The 19,333-nt window shown below is 43.1% G+C and overlaps 1 protein-coding gene across 1 annotated transcript in view; it reads left to right on the top strand.

The window, feature by feature from the left end:
• Positions 1-19,333, top strand: part of LOC306926797 (myosin IXB) — an 80,577-nt gene that overhangs the window by 14,029 nt on the left and 47,215 nt on the right. The window contains 5 exon segments of the mRNA XM_079506232.1: positions 11,132-11,344; positions 12,516-12,735; positions 12,990-13,016; positions 13,021-13,036; positions 13,039-13,499. Coding sequence (XP_079362358.1) covers positions 11,193-11,344; positions 12,516-12,735; positions 12,990-13,016; positions 13,021-13,036; positions 13,039-13,499 — 876 coding nt within the window. The 5' untranslated portion in view covers positions 11,132-11,192.

Below are 19,333 nucleotides of genomic sequence, written 5' to 3'. Positions count from 1 at the left end.
CTGTGTGAAACACAGAGTCAAGCTGACCTCTAAGCGAGGTGAAATGTGGCCAGCTTGCATCAGTTTGTCAATGCATAATTTAGGCGCATGCATATCATCTGCACTAACAGATCAATGCGGCACACTCAGATGACCTTTGAGGTATTGATTATCGTTATGGAGGCGTGGGTTGCTCTAATCTGTTATGACAGACATTCCAGCTGGAGTGATTTCGCTAGTCACAGGAATTTACATGTACAAAATGTTAATTTAAGTACATGGAACCACATGGACCCTAATTTAGATTTTTTTCAGTGTAGGAATACTGTAGCAAGCAGTGCAGGCATTGTTAATTTTTGTATATAATCTCGTTTTGTACTTTTTGTCCTCACTTGTAATAGACTTGCTGCTGTATAATTAGGCTTGGGGTTTATGGATTCAATTGGTGCCTTTGTTCTCTTCTGTTCCCTTTCTATCTGTTTATTCGTGTCAGGGAAGAGGACTCAGGCCGTGGACTCGGTCTGTGCCGTGAATGGACAAGGGCAACATCAACAAGTCAAATGCGGAATCCCTGCAGATTCTCCGTTCTTTAGCCTCCTCTCTAGACAGAAGCAGCAGATGCTCCCCAGCTCTGCTTTTGTTGTTCATGGCCGGCCGGCCAGAGGTCTGACTTAAAGACGAGGGGGAGGAGAAGAGTTTAAAGTACCCCCCACACCCCTACTCTCTTTCTTTCCGCTTTTCTCTCTCCACCTCTGTCTTTCTGACTGGCCCGGCTGGCGTCTGCTGGATGAGTTAAATCCCCGATTGAGCCGTTTCTAGGCCACATGGCTGCAGTGGGTGGTGCTTCGGTCCATTCACAGACACATAGGGTGCATCTGCACTCCATAAAGACCCCCAACGCTGAGGGTGATTTACCTCCACTCAGCAACATCAACCGCTCTCCTGCACCAATATGCACTGAGCAAATGTATCCCCACACAACAACGCTCCCTCCACTGTCCACACACAAATGCTACTGTTTCTATATAATGCGCACGCACGCACGCACGCACGCACGCACGCTCGCACGCACGGTCGCACGCACGCACGCACGCACGCACGCACGCACGCACGCACGCACGCACGCACGCACGCACGCACGCACGCACGCACGCACGCACGCACGCACGCATGCACGCACAGTGGGTCTACTCTGTATTTCACTTCTTCTCCGTCTGTCATTGTGCCTGAAGTACAATGCAGCCAGCTTTGGCTGAGTCCCATCCCCTCTCATGTCCATTAGATCAGCCAGAGAGAGCTGTGGTGGTGATGCATACTACTTTAGTGTCCCTGCTGGGCATCACTTCCCCTGAGAAGACGGGATCTGGCCTCGTCTGTTTGGTTCTACAGCAGAGTGACTTATCTGTCCTGACAACTGGCAAGGAACATGTAGATAGACCTTCAATGAAGTGATAGCGATCATGCTTTCATGATGATGTCGCGAAATTAAACTAAGTAATAAAGCGACAAAGCGTTCTGCCTGTGGTTCCCTTTTGTTTCATAAACTAATTTATTTTGGCCATTTTTATGCTTTATTTCAAATGGACACAGTGGAAAAGAGACAGAAAAGGCAGGAGAGAGGGGGATGATATGCAGTGAGAATGGCTTTTCTGCCTTTATTGATACTGTAGATACAAGTGAAGATTGACAGGAAAGAGGGAGAGAGAGACAGGGGGAGACATGCAGCAAAGGTCGTCATGAACGGGACTCGAACACGTGACTGTCAGGCCGCCTGGACCACTAGGCCAGCGGGCGCCCCAGAATCTTTGAGGGGTGCTAGCCCCTCCTATATACAGCTTTTGTCCCCACAAAATGTCTGCAACACAAACATTAAATCCCATTGACAATGAAGGGAAAATTTACGTAATTTTATCCCCACACATCTCATATTTGCCATCGACAATGAAAGGAGAAATTAGGTAAAATGTCCGCCTAATATGACGTAAATTTGAGTTGTGTTTTTGAGGGGCGCTAGCCCCTCCTATACACAGGTTTAATGTTTGTCTTTAGTTCAATGTTTGTCTTGTAAACGCATTGACAATGAAGGGACATTACATTTCCTGTCAGATCCTATTACCCAGGGGGCAAACCACCCCTTCCTATTGTCTCTTTATTGTTAATGGTGTTTAATGTTTGTGTTTGCACCGTTTGTTTTATATCACCATTACATCACCTAATCAACATGAGATAGACTTTAATATATTAGTGCCCCTCACTTCACACGGGTGTGATTTACATTTCCCATCCTGTGGGACTGCCCTGGACTGGCATAACTACTAAATTGGGAGAAAATGGGGAAGCTTTTATTGTGACAAAGGAAAAGGAAGGTCTGACCTGGAAGGAAATTCTAATTTCCTAGCACTATTGCTGGATAACATTACAGGAAACGTTGCTTTCCCTTTTACTAAATGCATTTCAGCCCATGCTATTGTATTTACTGTCACTCTGATTTATACTGAAAGGTTTTTTAATCAAATCAACTCTGACTCAGTTCTAGGATGGTTGAGAACCACTGGTCTGTAAAGTGAGATAAAAGTTGCTCGGCCTGAGGGATTTCGCCTTATCCAATAACTTCTATAAGGTTCTTTCATTTTTTCGAACTTGGAATCAAGCCTTTACTTACTGCCACCTCTCTGATCTCAACCACAGGGACAAGCACGGTGTAAGTCCTTTCTCATTGTGTTGCCAGTGAAGATGATTTGTGAGAGGTTACATCTATATATACAATTGAGAAGAGCACACTTTGTGCACGCACACAACTTTGTGCGCCATTCCGTTGGCCAAGTCATAGACCGTGATGTATGCGGAAGTGTCGTTTACGCCTGTGTTTTGTGGCCATGATACGTCACTGACTTTACCTCTGCATTTTCAAACCAGATTTTTGGGTGTTCGCATTTTCCGTGATGCGATGGACTGATTACAGAGCGCCCACACAAGCTGCCCAGCACGGGAAAAACACAGTCAATGGCCAAAGATAAATCGCTGTCTGTCTTTTTTCAAATTTGTGTGTGTGTGTGTGTGTGTGTGTGCGCGCGCCTCACTCAGATCGCAGTGCCACATAGACGCGTGGCGTTAGACGTGAGCGGGCAGTAGGCGCGCAAGCTTCTAGTTATCGTAAAAGGCACGTTAGTGGTGGTCAGTGAGATTCAGGTGTTGTCACTGTAAGGTCTACCAGTAGGCCAGCGATGGGAGATGTTGGTTGTTGTACTGGAACTTGGAGGATTGCCACCAGTCGTCCTCTGACCTCTGCCTCTGCAGTGGAGTCATTATGTCACTGTTCCTCCAGAGTCCAGACACATAGCTGACATCATTACCCACTTCCTGCAGGTTAACCGTGTGTTAGGCAAAAGGAGTTCCAAAGCAGGATGAGTCGACCTCATAGAAGGTTTTCACTGGCATCCGTTAGCATCAGAGGAGGAGCCTCTGAGTGCTAAACCACAATCTCCGAGAGTTATACGGAATTCAATTCATAGAACCGCCGTACAGTGACAGACATAACTCTCATATTTAATCGGAGTTCAATTCATTGGCCTTTGTGTGTCATTGACTAATCCACTTCCTGCCAGACACACTAGTCACCCAATGGTGTCTCAGTGCTGACTGGCTGTTTGTGCAAATGTGTGCTCTCTGTCTATGGTGGACCATGTAGATGAGAGTTGGCTGTTTATTGGGGCTGAGTAAGTGCGGGGCTGAGTAAGTGCGTTAACACTTAAAGCATTCACATAGCGGTCATACATTACCAGGATGACTGTCCATATAGAGGCAACAACGTGAGAAAGGCTAAAAGGCTATCTCATCTACCTTAACAGTATGACACACCACACCTCCCATTTCTTCCCGTCCTTCCCTTTGGGTGGGACTTATATCTATTTATTTTAACTATGTACTGGCTGGCTGTGTCTCAGGTCCTTATTCAGCTCTGTCCTAGCTCCTCTATCCTCACTCGAACACTGTTATGTAAAGGGCATATATGAAGGTTGTTGCAAAATTCAAGAACATGTAGATTTGATTTGAACACTTGTAAAATGCAATCTAATCTACATGTGCACAGTGAAATGTGTGCTTGCATAAAGTATTCATACACATGTACAGTAAATTGACCTTGGAAGTCACAAAGAATAAACAATTGTTGTGCAACAGTCAATCTTGTGAATATTGTTTTCTGTCACTTCACATTTTCCCTCTTCAAAGTCAGATTTTGTCTGTGGATTGATTGGATTGCAGGTTCAAATTTCAATGAGTTTTAAGTGCTCAGTGGTGCAAATGGGGTGCGTTTTGCATCCCAAAAAGCAGATTATTGATAATGGACACAACCGTGTCCATTTCCTTTCCTTCTTTTCAAAACCTTGTAGGAGTGAGGATAGTGGGGTTAGGAACTTAGGACAGAGCAGAATAAGGACCAATAAGGATCGCAGCCACTCGGAGGCAATGAGTAGAAGGAGGGAGGGAAGGGAAACGATGAGTAAGATCCAGTTTTCAAGTTGCCACGCCTACCATCCCCAAAATCAACTCCCGAAGTTAACTTTTAATAATTTAGTACTAGCTTATTATACAAATGAAAATGCACATCATTTTATTGAACAGTCTACAGTGTAGTCTCTCTGGCCTTGACACGTGTGCGTGTGTGAGTGCGTGCGTGCGCCTCTTTTGCATGTTAAGAATGATGTCATTTATCTGAGTGCTGAGAGTGTAGCTCCATGAAAGATTGTCTCACAGAACACAGTCTAATGGCTCCCTGGGGGCAGAGGACTGGAGATCTTTACAGCAGCCAAGAAATGTGTGGTCCCAGAGAACATCTTTCACATTAACTCAATCAAAACAGTGGCTGAAAAGACCAATGCTCTATTTTGACAGTTTCATCAAACTTATAATATTCAGCATCCATTAATTTTATATTTTCTTTGTCATAAAATAAAAATGGACTCTACTATAGGGTTTAGCCTACTTTTGTTTTCACAAGCCTATTTTAAGAAGACAGATACTGCAGGGTGGGGTTTATTGAGTCTAAGGGGGGATGAGCAGTTGAGCACTGCCTACTCCTTGAAGAAACAACAGGTTTAAGGTACTTGTTTGTTGTTAATGCTCTCTCCTACCACACATTAAGCAGCTGAAGGAGGCCCTGGCTACCATCAGCTGCAGTACTGTTTGCTAGTTGTATCTCTCCTCGATCCATAGTGCCAGCCAGGCTAAGCCTTAACAAAGCAGATGGGTAGGAGATCCATCACGCTTATCTGTGGAATGCTGGGTATCCGTCTCGTGTTTTTCTCAAAAAGGACTGGCTAATATCTCTACGGCTCCATCTTCCTTTTATTGACTCCTGGGACTCTCTCTCTAGTCTCTCTCTCTTTCTCTCTCTCCTCCCCTCTCTCTCGTCACTATGTTGACTGAACTTGTTCTCTCGGTCCTTCCCCTTCCCATCCACTTCCATTTCCTTATGCCTGATTTATACTTGGTTGGGCATCGAAAAGAGGAGATCTACAAGCTCACAATGCGTTGCACAACCAACTGTGTAGATAGACTGCTCTTTGGTATACGTCACTGTTGGTGTAGTGTTGGTGTATACAGTCTATTTTATAGACATGAATTACACTGAAGTTGGTTTTGGGGGCACTGGCGTTGGAGGAGTTAAAGTGACAGATTTAAACCAGACGGCTCATGATGGAGGATAATGATTGCTGTATTTTCTTTTTTTTTGTGGTCTCTGCAGTTTTGCATGCCGTGGCATTTTACAGACCGGCATGTTTCTGGGGTTGTGGTCAGCCAGCCTGGCAAAGGCACAAACAGCCGTTAAGTTGCTCTATTTCCACAGTCCACCCCCCCCCCCTTTTTTTTCTATGTATCTTAAATGATTCCAGAATTTCATTTAACCCTTGGCTCTGTTGTATTTGCTGGTCTCATAACATAAAGTTAGTCTTCGTACTTTGTTTTCACTGTAGCCAATGAACTGCTTCCTGTGAATGCATTTCATAAATAAAACATGATGGCCAGCACTGTCTGAATTGATTGTAACAAACTTAGTGAAGCTGATTTAATCGGCAAGAAACAACCGAAATAGCTGAAAAGGAAGTATTCATATTAATGAATATGCTATGAATTTGCTTTCAATGCTAGTGCCACTAGCTAGCATTCGACAGACTGCTTCAGTGCTTCATACTGTTTGTAAATGTTGACATAGTTAACATCGTGAGAAGCTAACAAAAATGCAGAATCCATGTGGACTTGGCTCACCTCATCTAAATCTACGAGTTTTAGCTGGTCTGATCGTCTGAGTGGGTATGACTGTGAAGATATGCCTGGGTATGATTTTGTTTGGTTTGGAACATTACCAACTATGTTGCCCCCCTAAGCGTCTGTCTCCACAACTGATGGGGTCGTCCAATGCATGGTCTTTCTTCCGTGTGCCTGGTTATATGATCTTTTCTGATAAAACTCCCATCATAAAACAGCGAGGGTACAATCACATCTGTCTTATGGTTGACACAATGGGATATTGTAGTGCAGAAACAAATAATTAGATGATCTTCATATTCATAACACTATGTGCTACCTGTTTGTCTCGTGGCGAGCATTCAGTTTGGAAGTGCCAGTGAAAATAATAAGGTTTATACTATGTAGTAAAATCTGCTGTCTTAATGCATAATGAACTGTAATAATAACTTTTATGGGAGCCAAGCCTTTCCCCATAGCCTGCTTATTTTTGGCACATTTCAGTCTACAAGATTTCTTATTTTCCTGGTCGGGGAAAATAAACCATCGCCGCTTGAATGACACCAATGATAAACGAAAGCCCCCATCATGCCCCATGCTTTCAGAACTAGACCTCTGGATCCTGTTACTAAAGCAGTGCAGTCTGCCTGCCACAGTGATTTAGACCAGGTTCCAGTTACCCCAGGGGAGGCTTACAGTTTACACAGCATGCATTTTCTGATGCAAAGTCAGCCTACGTGATCCATCATCAGCGTGAACTTTACCCAGCTGTTGTCTATGCGACTCAAAGTACACTATAGATCATTGTTCTGCATCGATATTGGTTACAGACAATGTAACCTGGATCTTATTCCTCTCTGGCTGGGGTCCATTTGGATGTTCCACTGACTGAATCAATGCTGAAATAGCTCAAGGCTCCTTCAAAGAGTCACATTTCTCTATGGCTTGACGGAGAGCCAGAAACGATGGCAACGGCTTCATAATGCCTGCCAGGTCCTCGGACGCAGAAAGACAGCAAGAGACAGACAGACAGACAGACAGACAGACAGACGGACAAGACTGACTGGCACACAGACGGAACCAAGGAGATTGGGTTTTTGGCTGCCAGCTTGCTAGTCTGGTACAGTAACCACAGTCTCACACTTATCTACAGCTAGCCAACTCTGACTGAGTATAAAAAAATGACACACATATGGGTCCTTTTGGCTCCAACGTTACACTCTCAGAGAGTTAAAATGAACAGTGGTGATTTTACTGCAGTTCCGGGGCGAGACAGGTCTGCTTATGTTGGATAGGATAAGCTTACCAGCATAACTAGCTAAAGTATGAAATACTGTTACTGTCCTGTAGTGTTAACTTAACACTACCCTTCAAGGGCAAATTACAGTGTAAAATGAGGCGCAAATGATTTTGTAATGAAAGCCAACTTCTCCTGTCTGTAAAAGCAGCTGATCTCACACATCATGTTATATCTGCCCTGCAGAACTTCCTGCTTCATCCTTTTCAACAACAACAGCCAGGGCTCATAACTGTACGCTTTCCTTTTGTGTAGCTGTGTGTGTGCAGGATACATTCTCTTTAACTACTCTAGCGTCCCTATTCTGCTGCGAACATTTTGGCCCAAATAACAGATCTATGGCCCTATCTTGGGTGCGCCTTACCCTTTATCCGTAAACTTCTTTGCCATATTTTACTATCTTGAAAAACATTTTTAAATAGTTCAACTAGCCGATATACATCGACACATTTTGAGCTTGTAGATCGGCTATTTGAACTATTTTAAAATGTTTTTCAAAATAGTAAAAAATGCCAAATAAGTTTTGGGATAAGGGGTAAGGGGTGGTGCAAGATATAGCCCATTATGTATAGGGAAACAGAAGGAGACCATGGGTTTAACTAGTTAATATCCAAGGGTAGAGCTGGAAGTCTGTTCATTCAAAAACTGTACTACTGACCAATTTGTTTTGGGAAAAGGACATGGACAAGTGTGGCTACTGGCACTGGAAGTCCCCCTTCCTGTAAAAGAGCATCGAGTGCTTAATGAATGAACATTTAAACCTATGCTGCAGCTTCATTCTAAATGCACAATAAAACCTTTGTAATTGGAAATATACTCTAATGATTACTCTATTGAATAGAGTAATGATTGTACATGTTCTCCCGGGTTCAACATCACTTTCTGGGAAGTCGGGGAACTCAGTTTAGTGTAACTCAACGTCTATGTTGAGGTTTTGTATTGTTCAGAACTAAGTCAATCATGTGATTCAACACTGAGGTTGTTTTCCTGTTGCATCCTCAAGGCTGTTGCGTTCATCGCCGCTTGCATATGGATATTATCCCTCCCTCGCCTTTTCCACCTGAACAATGCTCTTTTGTGTTGTCTTTAGTAGTCAAGGGCTCAATGATGATGTGGGATCATAGTGTTGGAGCCGTGCCAGGGAGAGAGAGAATATTGAGTAATCCTCTGCGGGACAAATGAGCACTGGTGGGGGAAGGACTGGTTTGTTGAACTCGTCATCTGGTTGGGGGAAGGACTGGTTTGTTTAACTCATCACCTTGTCACCTTGCAGTCAGTCATCTCTGTTATGGGAGACGGGCAACTATGTTTGTTTGTGCACGCACATTGTGTGTGTGCGTGCACAAACTGCACATGCCATGTAATCATTATGTGACTTGTGGTTTTTGTCTCATGCTGAGGAACTTGAGGAAGAGCCCATAATTGCTGCACTACTACTGCAGCGGCTAGTTACAGTCAAGTTTCAGTGGCAACGCTATTTTTAGATTGTGTGGTGAGTGACTGTCGCTGCATTGCAATATTAAAAAAACTAATTTGGTATTTATACCAGCACCGCAAGAGAAAGACGTGCCCTTAATTTTACTCTGAGATAAATAAATATTTATAGATATGTGGATATCCAGATGTGCTAGATTTTGTTCACTTTCTTTAACATTGGGGTTGCCTTGAGTGACTTGGGCATTATTTAATTAGCCAAAGATGTGTATAAACTATAAACCAATGGTTCTCGACTTTTTTTAATCTCAAGTGTTCGTGGCCCACCCATCTGACCACTTAACACAGCAGCCGGTTGCGTGCGTTTTCAGAGGACGTTTATTTCATCAATCGATCCAAAAACGGGTTGCGTTGTGATCTGTTGTGAGCGAGTAGATCAGATTTTTTGCCACAATATTTGCATATTTTCATGTTATGCCTATTATGAATAGGGCATAAAGAGGCATTTTAAATGTTGGCCCGGGCCGGCCTAGCGGTCTGGGCACCTAGGCTGGTAATCCAGCCTGACAGGTTCGACTCCTGATCCCAACGACCTTTGCTGCGTGTCATCCCCCCCATCTATCTCCCCATTTCCTGTCAACCTTCTTTCAATCTATCAATAAAAGGCAAGAAAGGGCCCCAAAATATCTTATAAAAGGGGAAAAAAACTAAAAGGTTAATACCCCCCTTCACCAGAAACGTATTGTAATAAAGGAAGTGGGACACTGTGTGTATTATGACTTCATTTATCATTTAGTTAACTGGCTAACTGGGGTAAGTCCCTGCATCAAACTATGTCCAGGGGGTGTACTCGCACATCATGGCTTATTTATTATTGGTGAAGTTATTTTCATTTTTTCTTTACAAAATGTTTTAAACATTTCAAAGAAATACCAGATCTACAAGCTCACAATGTGTTGACTTTTCTGTCAGTTGAAGACAAAAAAAAACCTTTTCCACATCCTGTGGGTTTATATACCACGCCTAGTCTAACTTGTTGAGTGACAATTTAGTCCTCAGAGCTCTTTATTCTCCTCGTTGTTATGTAGTGGATGGAGCTGTGTTGTTGATGTTAATGCCATGGTGATGTGTTACCTACATCGTCATGTCTGTGGCTTGGTCCGTCAGGAGGAAGAGCAGCACTTGCGTCACAGACTCACAGCTACAGTATAAAATAGACTTACAGCTCGCAGTAAGACTTTACAGAAGTTTCCTGTAAGTCTTATCAGCTCATGTCTTAAGGGTATCTTTTTAGCTTTTTAAAAGCATAGATGAACACATGCCAGTTTTGTGTCCTTATAGAACTCAGAAGATCTGTGTGTAAATGTTCCTTACTACTGTAAAAGCTTCATGTTACTAGCCTACCAGGAAAAGATTGCCCAATTTGGCCTGATCTCTGAGCCCTGTTGTCTCTCCATGGGCTTTTAAAACTGTAAACAGAACGTTTAACAATCATGTGATTATAGCGTAGCTTGGTACAGTAATCTATCCACGCTAGTGATGATTAGCTTCAATGGGCTAGCTGGAATAAAGAACAAGGTTCTGCTGAAATAATGATGGTCAATATTTCTGGAATATTTCACAGGGGTAAATATATATACCCTTCATTTTATATTTATTGCCGTTTCATTTAATCCACAGCCTTTTCTTATAATCTAAACTATTTATCTAGTCTGTGTCCTCGGTTTCCATAGTTACAGTATGCCTGCTGCTGGGCCAATCCAAGACAAACATTTATGCAAAGTTTACATTTAGAATGTGAACTAAAATGCAGTCTAACTCTGTCTTTCTGTGCCCTTTGAAATGACAGAGTGACTAATTGTTAGGCCTTTTACAACGTTGGAATGCCCCACACTGGAATGTGGACTATTTCAGTGTGTCTGTCATATTGTAAAATCATTGCTACAGTTTTGTTGGAATTTCTTAGTTCTGAATCATATTATCTGAGCATGGAAGTTACAAGCGAAGGTCAATGTCTCTCTCTATCTTTGTCTGATGCTGAATATTTAAACCATCAACTAAGTTGTGTTACTTTGTGTATAATTGAACATGATGCATCCTGTTGTTGTTATTATTATAACAGGATATATACCATGAAATGCAAATGAGTTAATCCATGTGTAATGTCTTCACCAGGTGCTGCATGGTGAGTGTGGCAGTGGGTGCGGCATGCTGAGGCCACTCCCCCTGGCCCAGAATGAGTGTCGGAGATGGCGCTGCCACCATGGCAACGAACGCAGGTGGAGGAGGAGGGGGAGTTGAGGCAGCGAGCTCCCTGGACGGCCGCACTTACCTAGTCCAGATCTACCCCCGGCTGGATGACCAGTCCTCTACCTGCTGCTGCCTCAGGTTGGTTCATGTCATTGCAACTGCAATGTTCTTACACATTTTTTAAAGACTTTTCAAGATTATAATCTACATGCACAATGCGGCGCATCACGATGCGTTGTGAGCTTAAAGTGGTTAAACTGATTTTTACACTATATTAAGTTATCAGTTAACTTAATATAGCATCAATAACTGTAATAATTGAGCTCGTTAGTATTGTGGTCCATGAGCAAAGAAAATGGCCAAAACAAGAGCCTCTCTATTTAGGTTTTTCTTCATTTCCTCCGCCAAGGAAGTAATGTTTTCACTCCCGTGAGTCCCGTCCATGCTTTCGTCTGCCTGACTGTTGCAGAAAACTTGGTGGAAAAGTGGGTCCTGGGCCAAGGAAATAATTTAGTAACTTCTCACATTGATTGGCCAAAAGAGTCGTTTGGGGGCCGTAGTCTGTCACAAAAATGCTCTAAACATCTGCAAGGATTAACATAGCACAATAGTACTTTGAAGGAAGGTTTATCACGAGCCCCGGAAGAACTGATTAATGGTCTCTTGCACCATGAAGTTATATTGGCCAAAAGGCGATGTGCAGCCAGAAGCACCTGTGTGCTCTACTGAGCATGTTTTAGTTAACACTTTAATTGCCCGGGGTTATTTAATCCATTACATTATAGCGCCCATTCGATTTATAAACACGGACCCATTTTCCGGACGGACTTCCGGTCCGTGTTGATGTGTGTGTAGCAGCTAACAATAGCCACACCACTCTAGAGTCGATCGACAACAACGGGAGACAAGAATAAATCTATCGCGACTAGCGACTGGACCGCGGAGCGGCGTCTAACACAGGATATTTTTTCATAATTAGACGGGATGATTTAGATCGCAAGTTATGAACGTTTTAAGATTTTCGTTTTCATCAGCTAAACAGGGGAGGGAGTTTTTCGATGACGTCTCACTCTTGCGCGTCACAGAGGATTGCCCAACAGGCGCTCCCAGGCTGTGGAGCCATGCGATCCGTTCTCATATCAATAAACTTCGTCTTTTAGACAAGACTTCGTCCTGAGCGTCGGGCGTTACTAATAGAAAGGACAAATAACTTCGTCCTGGGCGATGGGAGTGTTAATAAATGTAATGGGGTAATCTTGTGTAATCTTGTATGGATCACTTTTATTAACCTTCTTCATTCTCCGTTCAGAGTGCAGAAGGATGCGTCAGCAGCCTCTGTGATTAAGGATGCAACCTCAGAGCTGGGGCTGGACCCTAGCCGTCTCTACGTGTTAGCAGAGGTGAAGGAATGTGGCGGAGAAGAATGGGTCTTGGAGGCCGGGGACCTGCCAGTGCAGAGGGTGCTGCTGTGGCCCCGGAAGGCTCAGGATGAACATCCTCAGAGAGTGGGCTTTTACTTCTTACTACAGGTATAGTGGAACACTGTTGAGTCAGCTCAATTCATCTTTGTGCTAAATCCATGGATAAAACATGTCACAACCTTACACAACCATAAACAGCAGTTATGTGTATTAATTCATATCACGTTTACAGGTACTACCTCATTTTTGAGGGGCACTAGCCCCTCCTATGCCCAGCTTTGTGTGTTTGTGTGTACCCCATAGTTATGATTTGATACTAATAAAAAAATGATTTAAAATGGGGTTACTTTTCCATGTTCCAGGAGAGGAACGACGATGGAGCTATTCAGTATGTCCACCTCCCAGCCCTGTCCAAGGAACAGCAAGCCCAGAGGCTGACCGCCAGGGGCTTCCTCCCACCGCCACAGGATGACTTTGCGGACCTCTGCAACCTGCCCGACCTCAACGAGGAGAGCATTCTGAACAACCTGCGTATGCGCTTCCACAAGAAGAAGATCTACACCTACGCGGGCAGCATCCTCATCGCCATCAATCCCTTCAAGTTCCTGCCCATCTACAACCCCAAGTATGTCAAGATGTATGAGAACCACCAACTGGGAAAGCTGGAGCCCCATATCTTTGCCATCGCAGACGTGGCATACTATGCCATGCTCAGGAAGAGGGTCAACCAGTGCATCGTCATCTCCGGAGAGAGCGGTTCAGGAAAGACTCAGAGCACCAACTTCCTGATCCACTGTCTGACCGCTCTGAGCCAGAAGGGCTACGCCAGCGGGGTGGAGAGGACCATACTGGGGGCTGGACCCGTCCTGGAGGTAAGCTAACACCAGACACCGCCGGGTGAATACTGATTAACCCCTGTCTTTTTCTGTTAGGATTGTCTACTCTACAAATCTTTTATGCAGGTGTCCTGTCCACTGATCATTAATACCCCTGTACTATTTAGATAAGTCCTATTTAGCATGTTTAGTTTTAGTTTAGTTTATTCGCACAATAAAACAGTACAAAAAAAGGTCAAAGTGTGTGCAGGTGAGAAAAGAAACCCATGGAGGGATTATATGTGGTTCTCACCAAAGATAATATACAAATAGTAATATACAAATAGTAATATACAAATAGTAAGGAGACAAAGTAATCAAACATAGGTATGGAAAATAACAAAAACAACAACAAATACATTATTTACACTTGTGACATGTGTGTGGTGTGTGTGTGAGAGAGAGTGCACGCATGCACACACGCGCAAGCCTGAGTGTGCCTAGTGTACACTGTACATGCATGTCTATCTGTGTCTGAGTATGCACAATAAAGCTACATTCTATGTTTAAAGTTACAGAGTGAAGATGAGGAGTTGGCAATAAGTATGTGTGAATTCCAGAGTAAAGAACCTCTGACTTTTATGGAGAACTGGCTAAGAGTGGTACGGCTGAAGGGAGGATGAATATTATCAGATTGTCTAGTATTATAATCATGAACTTCATGTAAAGGTGAAATCCGTTTAGAACAAAAAAGGTTATTTTCTTCCTGTGGATATAAGAGATTTTTTTGAGGTACGCTAACCCCTCAGCTTTAATGTTTGTGTTGTCTGAACAAACAAAATTACACTTGTGTGAAATGAGGGGCACTCTTACCATTATACATCATCTCATGAACAACTGAATTCATGTGATTGGTTAGCCGATTTGCTCGTCCACATATGACATACATTTTCCCTTCATTGTCAATGGCATTTAATGTCTGTTGCCACAAATTCACGTCATATTTGAGGCACATGACCTAATTTCTCCTTTCATTGTCAATGGCAAATATTGAGACGTGTGAGGTCAAAAGCTGTATATAGGAGGGGTTAGCGCCCCTCAAAAAACAAATGCCATTGACGATGAATGGAGAACTAATGTTTGTGTTGTCTGAACAAACATTAAAATTGCCATTGACAATGAACAGAGAATTTACGTGACATGTGTCTGAGCAAATCGGCATATGGATGTCGGTGGGACTACCATTCTTGATGATGATGTACGATGATGTACGATGATTAGAGCGCCCCTCACTTCACACGGGTGTGATTTTTTTTCGAGTTTTGCAAAGAACTTGAATGTTTACAGAGAGCATACTTTGGCTTGGTAGCAGTTTCTTCTTTCCTATAGTGCCCGCTTTCATAAAGAAAGCGGGCACTTCTGCAAAATGGCCTTAATGACGGCTGAAATGCACAGCTCATTGTTATTACCGGTAGTCTCTTCCAACACTGAGAAATGATTCACTAACACACACACACACACACACACACACACACACACACACACACACACAGACACACAGTCACACACAGACACACACAGACACACTCACTCACTCACTCACTCACTCACTCACTCACTCACTCACTCACTCACTCACTCACTCACTCACTCACTCACTCACTCACTCACTCACTCACACTCTCTCTCTCTCTCTCTCTCTCTCTCACACACACACACACACACACACACACACACACACACACACACACACACACACACACACACACACAAAAACACACACAGTCCTCAACATACACTGAATTCTGTCTCAGTTGAATGGATGATGATTACTTCCAGCAGTGTGGTTATGTGAATGATATAGCATCACTTGATCGTCCCAGAGATCCTTTATGTTCCTGATCTAATGTCTTTTCCTTCTGTACAGAGCTCCAGAGCTCCTTTGTTTCCCAGTTATTGTTTTTAGCTGAGGGGGGTGTATGTATGTATGAGGTTAGTGGAGGAGACACCGTCGGAGAAAAAAAGAAGTGAAAGAGAGAATAGAATGGGAAGTGTGACGCTTGACGATTTAAGTTAACACTTGCTGACAATGCTGAGAACAGAAGATAAGACTGTTTGTTATCTAGGAGCACTGCTGAGCCAACTTGATGATTGGAAGACAACACAGACGCCTCTCTACTTTGAAGGAAATTCTGATTCTGCTGATCGTGATAGCAATGGATGCATTAATCTCAGTATTTTGTAATAGCCGATGACATTAACGTCATTTTCTGCATAGTAAATCTGTGTAGAACTAGAGTTCACAAACTTAATTTAATGTAGGAGGCTTGTTGACTAACAGCCGCTGTGTCTTTGTGGTCAGCATGTTGGATCAGGTGACTTTGTTCCACTTCCCACTCTGTGCTTTGTGAGAGGCGAGATGTTTCTGCTGCTTTCTACAAGCAGAGAGACAGACTGACTGACTCCAGTCTAGGGACTCTCGTCTAGGCCGAAGCAGATGTTTTGGGTTTGATACCAGCTTTGATTACTGGGGGAGGGAAACAAGAACTTGGACTTTGGTGTTATAGTAAAGAAAGATATTGCATGGACCTCAAGAAATAATTGAGCATTGAAAGCTGTTGGACCCACAATAGTACTATTTTCCATAAATTATCAGCATAGCCTTTTCATGAACTACAGTATGAAAATAATTCTAAACTGTTATGTTTTTTGTCATGTTATAGTGTAATCATAAGAGAATGAAATCATTTTTTTCCTTCAGTGCATTTTTGGTTCTTTATGTGACAATACAAATTCCTTTGTTAAAAGCCTATTGACTCTAAACAGACAGAAGAGAGTCTCCTTTTGTTAGTGTGATTGACTAGACTGAGTGCCTGTCCTTTTGATGGAGACGAGCAGGAGTTGTGAGGTACAGTGGTCCCCTGTAGCCAAATCATTTTTACGGCGCAGCTTTGCAGGAGGTCTGTCTGTCTGTCTGTCTGTCTGTCTGGGTGTCCGGAGTTAATCTCGCAAACCAGTGAACCGATAAGCGCCAGATATCTTGTGCACACAGCCAGTAGACCACAGAAGTAGCCTTTCACATTAGTATTATATTATTTGTAATATTTAACTTTAATTTTATAATGGAATTAAGGTGCTCTGATCGGGCTTAAACCTCCAATTTTCTTTTCAAAATATTCTTATTTAGGAAGAAGCCCAGGGGCAAGTACGAACGCCATCAAGTCACAGATTCTCAGAAAAAAAACAAAAAAAAAACAGAATTCTACACAGATTCTACACAAGAGCACGGCCTTCAGTGGTCAAGTGTAGTCAGCCACACACAAGGAACAGGCCAGACCGCTCCCAAGCATCAGCGACTCAGAGGCAAACGGACATAATAAAATAAAACTCAATCCCCTATCCCACCCTCCCCCCACCCACAATCCCAAGGACAAACCTTGGCCAATTTTGAGGTTTACATCAAAGATATGTCATGTCGTATACACGGCTGATGCCATAGACGACATCAGTTTTGTGACTGATGTCATCTATGGCATGCACATGCTGCCCACATGACGTCCATGATCCAAACTGGAGCCATCACTGTTGATGTGAATCCCAAGTTTTACATGATTAGATTTTTAGATTGTGGAAGAAAGCAAGTCTACGCAATGTGTTTCATATTTCTGTTGGCATGTCAGCTTTTGTCATATTATTATTATTTTGCATTGTATATCCTATTTTTTTTAATATATCTGCAGTTACAGTTTATATGTCTCCTGTAGCCAGGACTGTAGCCAGTAAAAAAAGAGTTGCCAAATACAGCTCTGTTGTGTTTAGGGTGATTAGAGGCACTTGTGCAGACACATACAGAACATAAACATGCTTGCATCTGTTGGCTTTCCCATCGTTTGACAACTCAAGGTTGCATCATGGAGGGCCAGTTAGGTTTTTGTGTGGTTTTCTAATGTGATCCCACAGCTACGTGGCAGAGAGCTTTGTTTGTATCCCTGTAACGAGAAAGGGACTTTCACATATGGAAGAACTTTCCTCTGGGTCAGACCAAAAGCAGGGTTATTACTGTGATTATCATTGTGTGCACATGACTCTACACTTCTACTCGTTGTACAACAGAGAATGGCCGGTGTTGATGTTGAGCAGTTATTGTCATCGTGATGTTGAAATGATTGTTTTGTTTCATCTGTGACATGTTTGACCACCCTATAGTTCTGTGTGTCATCTATTACAGGACCTTCAGAGGGTGTGTGTGTGTGTGTGTGGGGGGGATAACTATTATAGTCATGAGATGTTTGTGATGTTTAGAGATGTGAAGTTGGAGATCTCCAATCACAAAAGGGAATGGGATACAACTGATGAAAGTAGAATCAAAAGACGCATGGTGATGGAAACCTTAGTATTCTTCCATGATTCATTAGCTGTCTCTTAGTGTTGGAAGTCTTAATCTGACAATAAATCCCTCCTACATAGTTCACTGTTCTATTCCTCAGCAATGTAGCTAAAAATAAAGACTCAGCCAGCAAAGCCTTATGAGGAATGTAGTTTATTAGAAGTAAAATTCAACAGTGAAAACTCCCTGACCTGTGTTTTGTGTTTGTTCCATGGACCGCCAGGAGTTGCCTCACAGTTGACGCTTTATGGAGGAGAATGAGGTAGAACTGAATAGAAGTGACTTACAGTCGATGCGAATTGGGAACATGCATTTGCAAAGTATCATCTTAAACATTTACTGCATGTTGGTAGAATAATGTGCAGCTGGAGTCATTTTCTGGCAGGAGGCATTCAGCCATCCATCCATCATTTTAACAATGTCTTTTTCCATTTGTTTCAAAACCCACTGACTCGGCAGTGGTGAGGATCCCCTCCGCGGAGCACTGCAACCTTCAAAGGCAGTAGAATGAGTGAAGCTCTGCCCTCTTGATGTCTGTCAGTCTGTCAGAATCTCTGGTTCTGGAGAAGGAGGGAGGGATTTTAGTTTTTCCCATTCTGTCAGCAGAGTTCTGGTCCCTTTGGCAGACGGGACTGCCACTCTGCCATTCAATCCCCAAATGTAGTATGCTGGACTGGTTCCCTTGGCCCAGAGCTGTGGTCGGGGGACAGACAGGGAGACGGGTCTAGTCTGGGGAAGAACCAGATATAGAGAATTGGGATTCCAACTGGGAACCAGTTGACACAGTCATTCTGGATATCCTTTTAACAGCTGTACCTGCCACAGCAGCATTGCCATCACTGGAAGTGCATTGTGTCAGAGTTCAGAAAGGTTAACAGGAAGAGGTGACTTTGTGTCCTCTCCCATTTGCCTACACTATAAATTGTTGATTTACTTGATCAGCTCAATTCAGCTGCATTCGATTCAGTTCAAAGAGCCAGCTAGGACTTTTGTGAAAAGAGTCGACTGAGTCATAAATGTGCTGACATTAAAACAAAACGGGGGAAGTAATAATTCATCTTAAATTATGTTCCCTGCTGTTTGTCTCTTTCCTGAAACATTGAGTTCTTTGGTGCTTTCCAGCTGATTTTCACTTTGAAAATACTGTACATTATTTATTCCCTTTATTTTCTTGGATGCTTAGGTTACAATAGTTAAAATGTTAGCAGTGCGGGTGGTTGTACTTTTATGGGTGGCCTCCCTCAGTGGTGATGGAACCTTTAACCCCAGCCATTTAGTGCTATGCTTCACCCATTGATCCTGTGTATGCAGTATGTGCACATGTAAGTGCCTGTACGATGTGTGCGCCTACGGTATGTGTATGTTGTGCACTTGTGTGTGTCTGTGTGGAGCTCTCTAGCCCAGGGTCACATTTTCAGGAGATGAGATCAGTGTTTCTGGAGTTTTACTCTTGACTGTGAGCTCTATAGTTTCCTGTGCTGCTCGCACATAGACCTACCCTGAA

The sequence above is a fragment of the Electrona antarctica genome (genome assembly GCF_951216825.1).
Source record: "Electrona antarctica genome assembly, chromosome: 7".
NCBI lineage: Eukaryota > Metazoa > Chordata > Actinopteri > Myctophiformes > Myctophidae > Electrona > Electrona antarctica.
The sequence above is the reverse complement of the archived record's forward strand: the minus strand, read 5'-3'. Positions and strand labels throughout refer to the sequence as shown.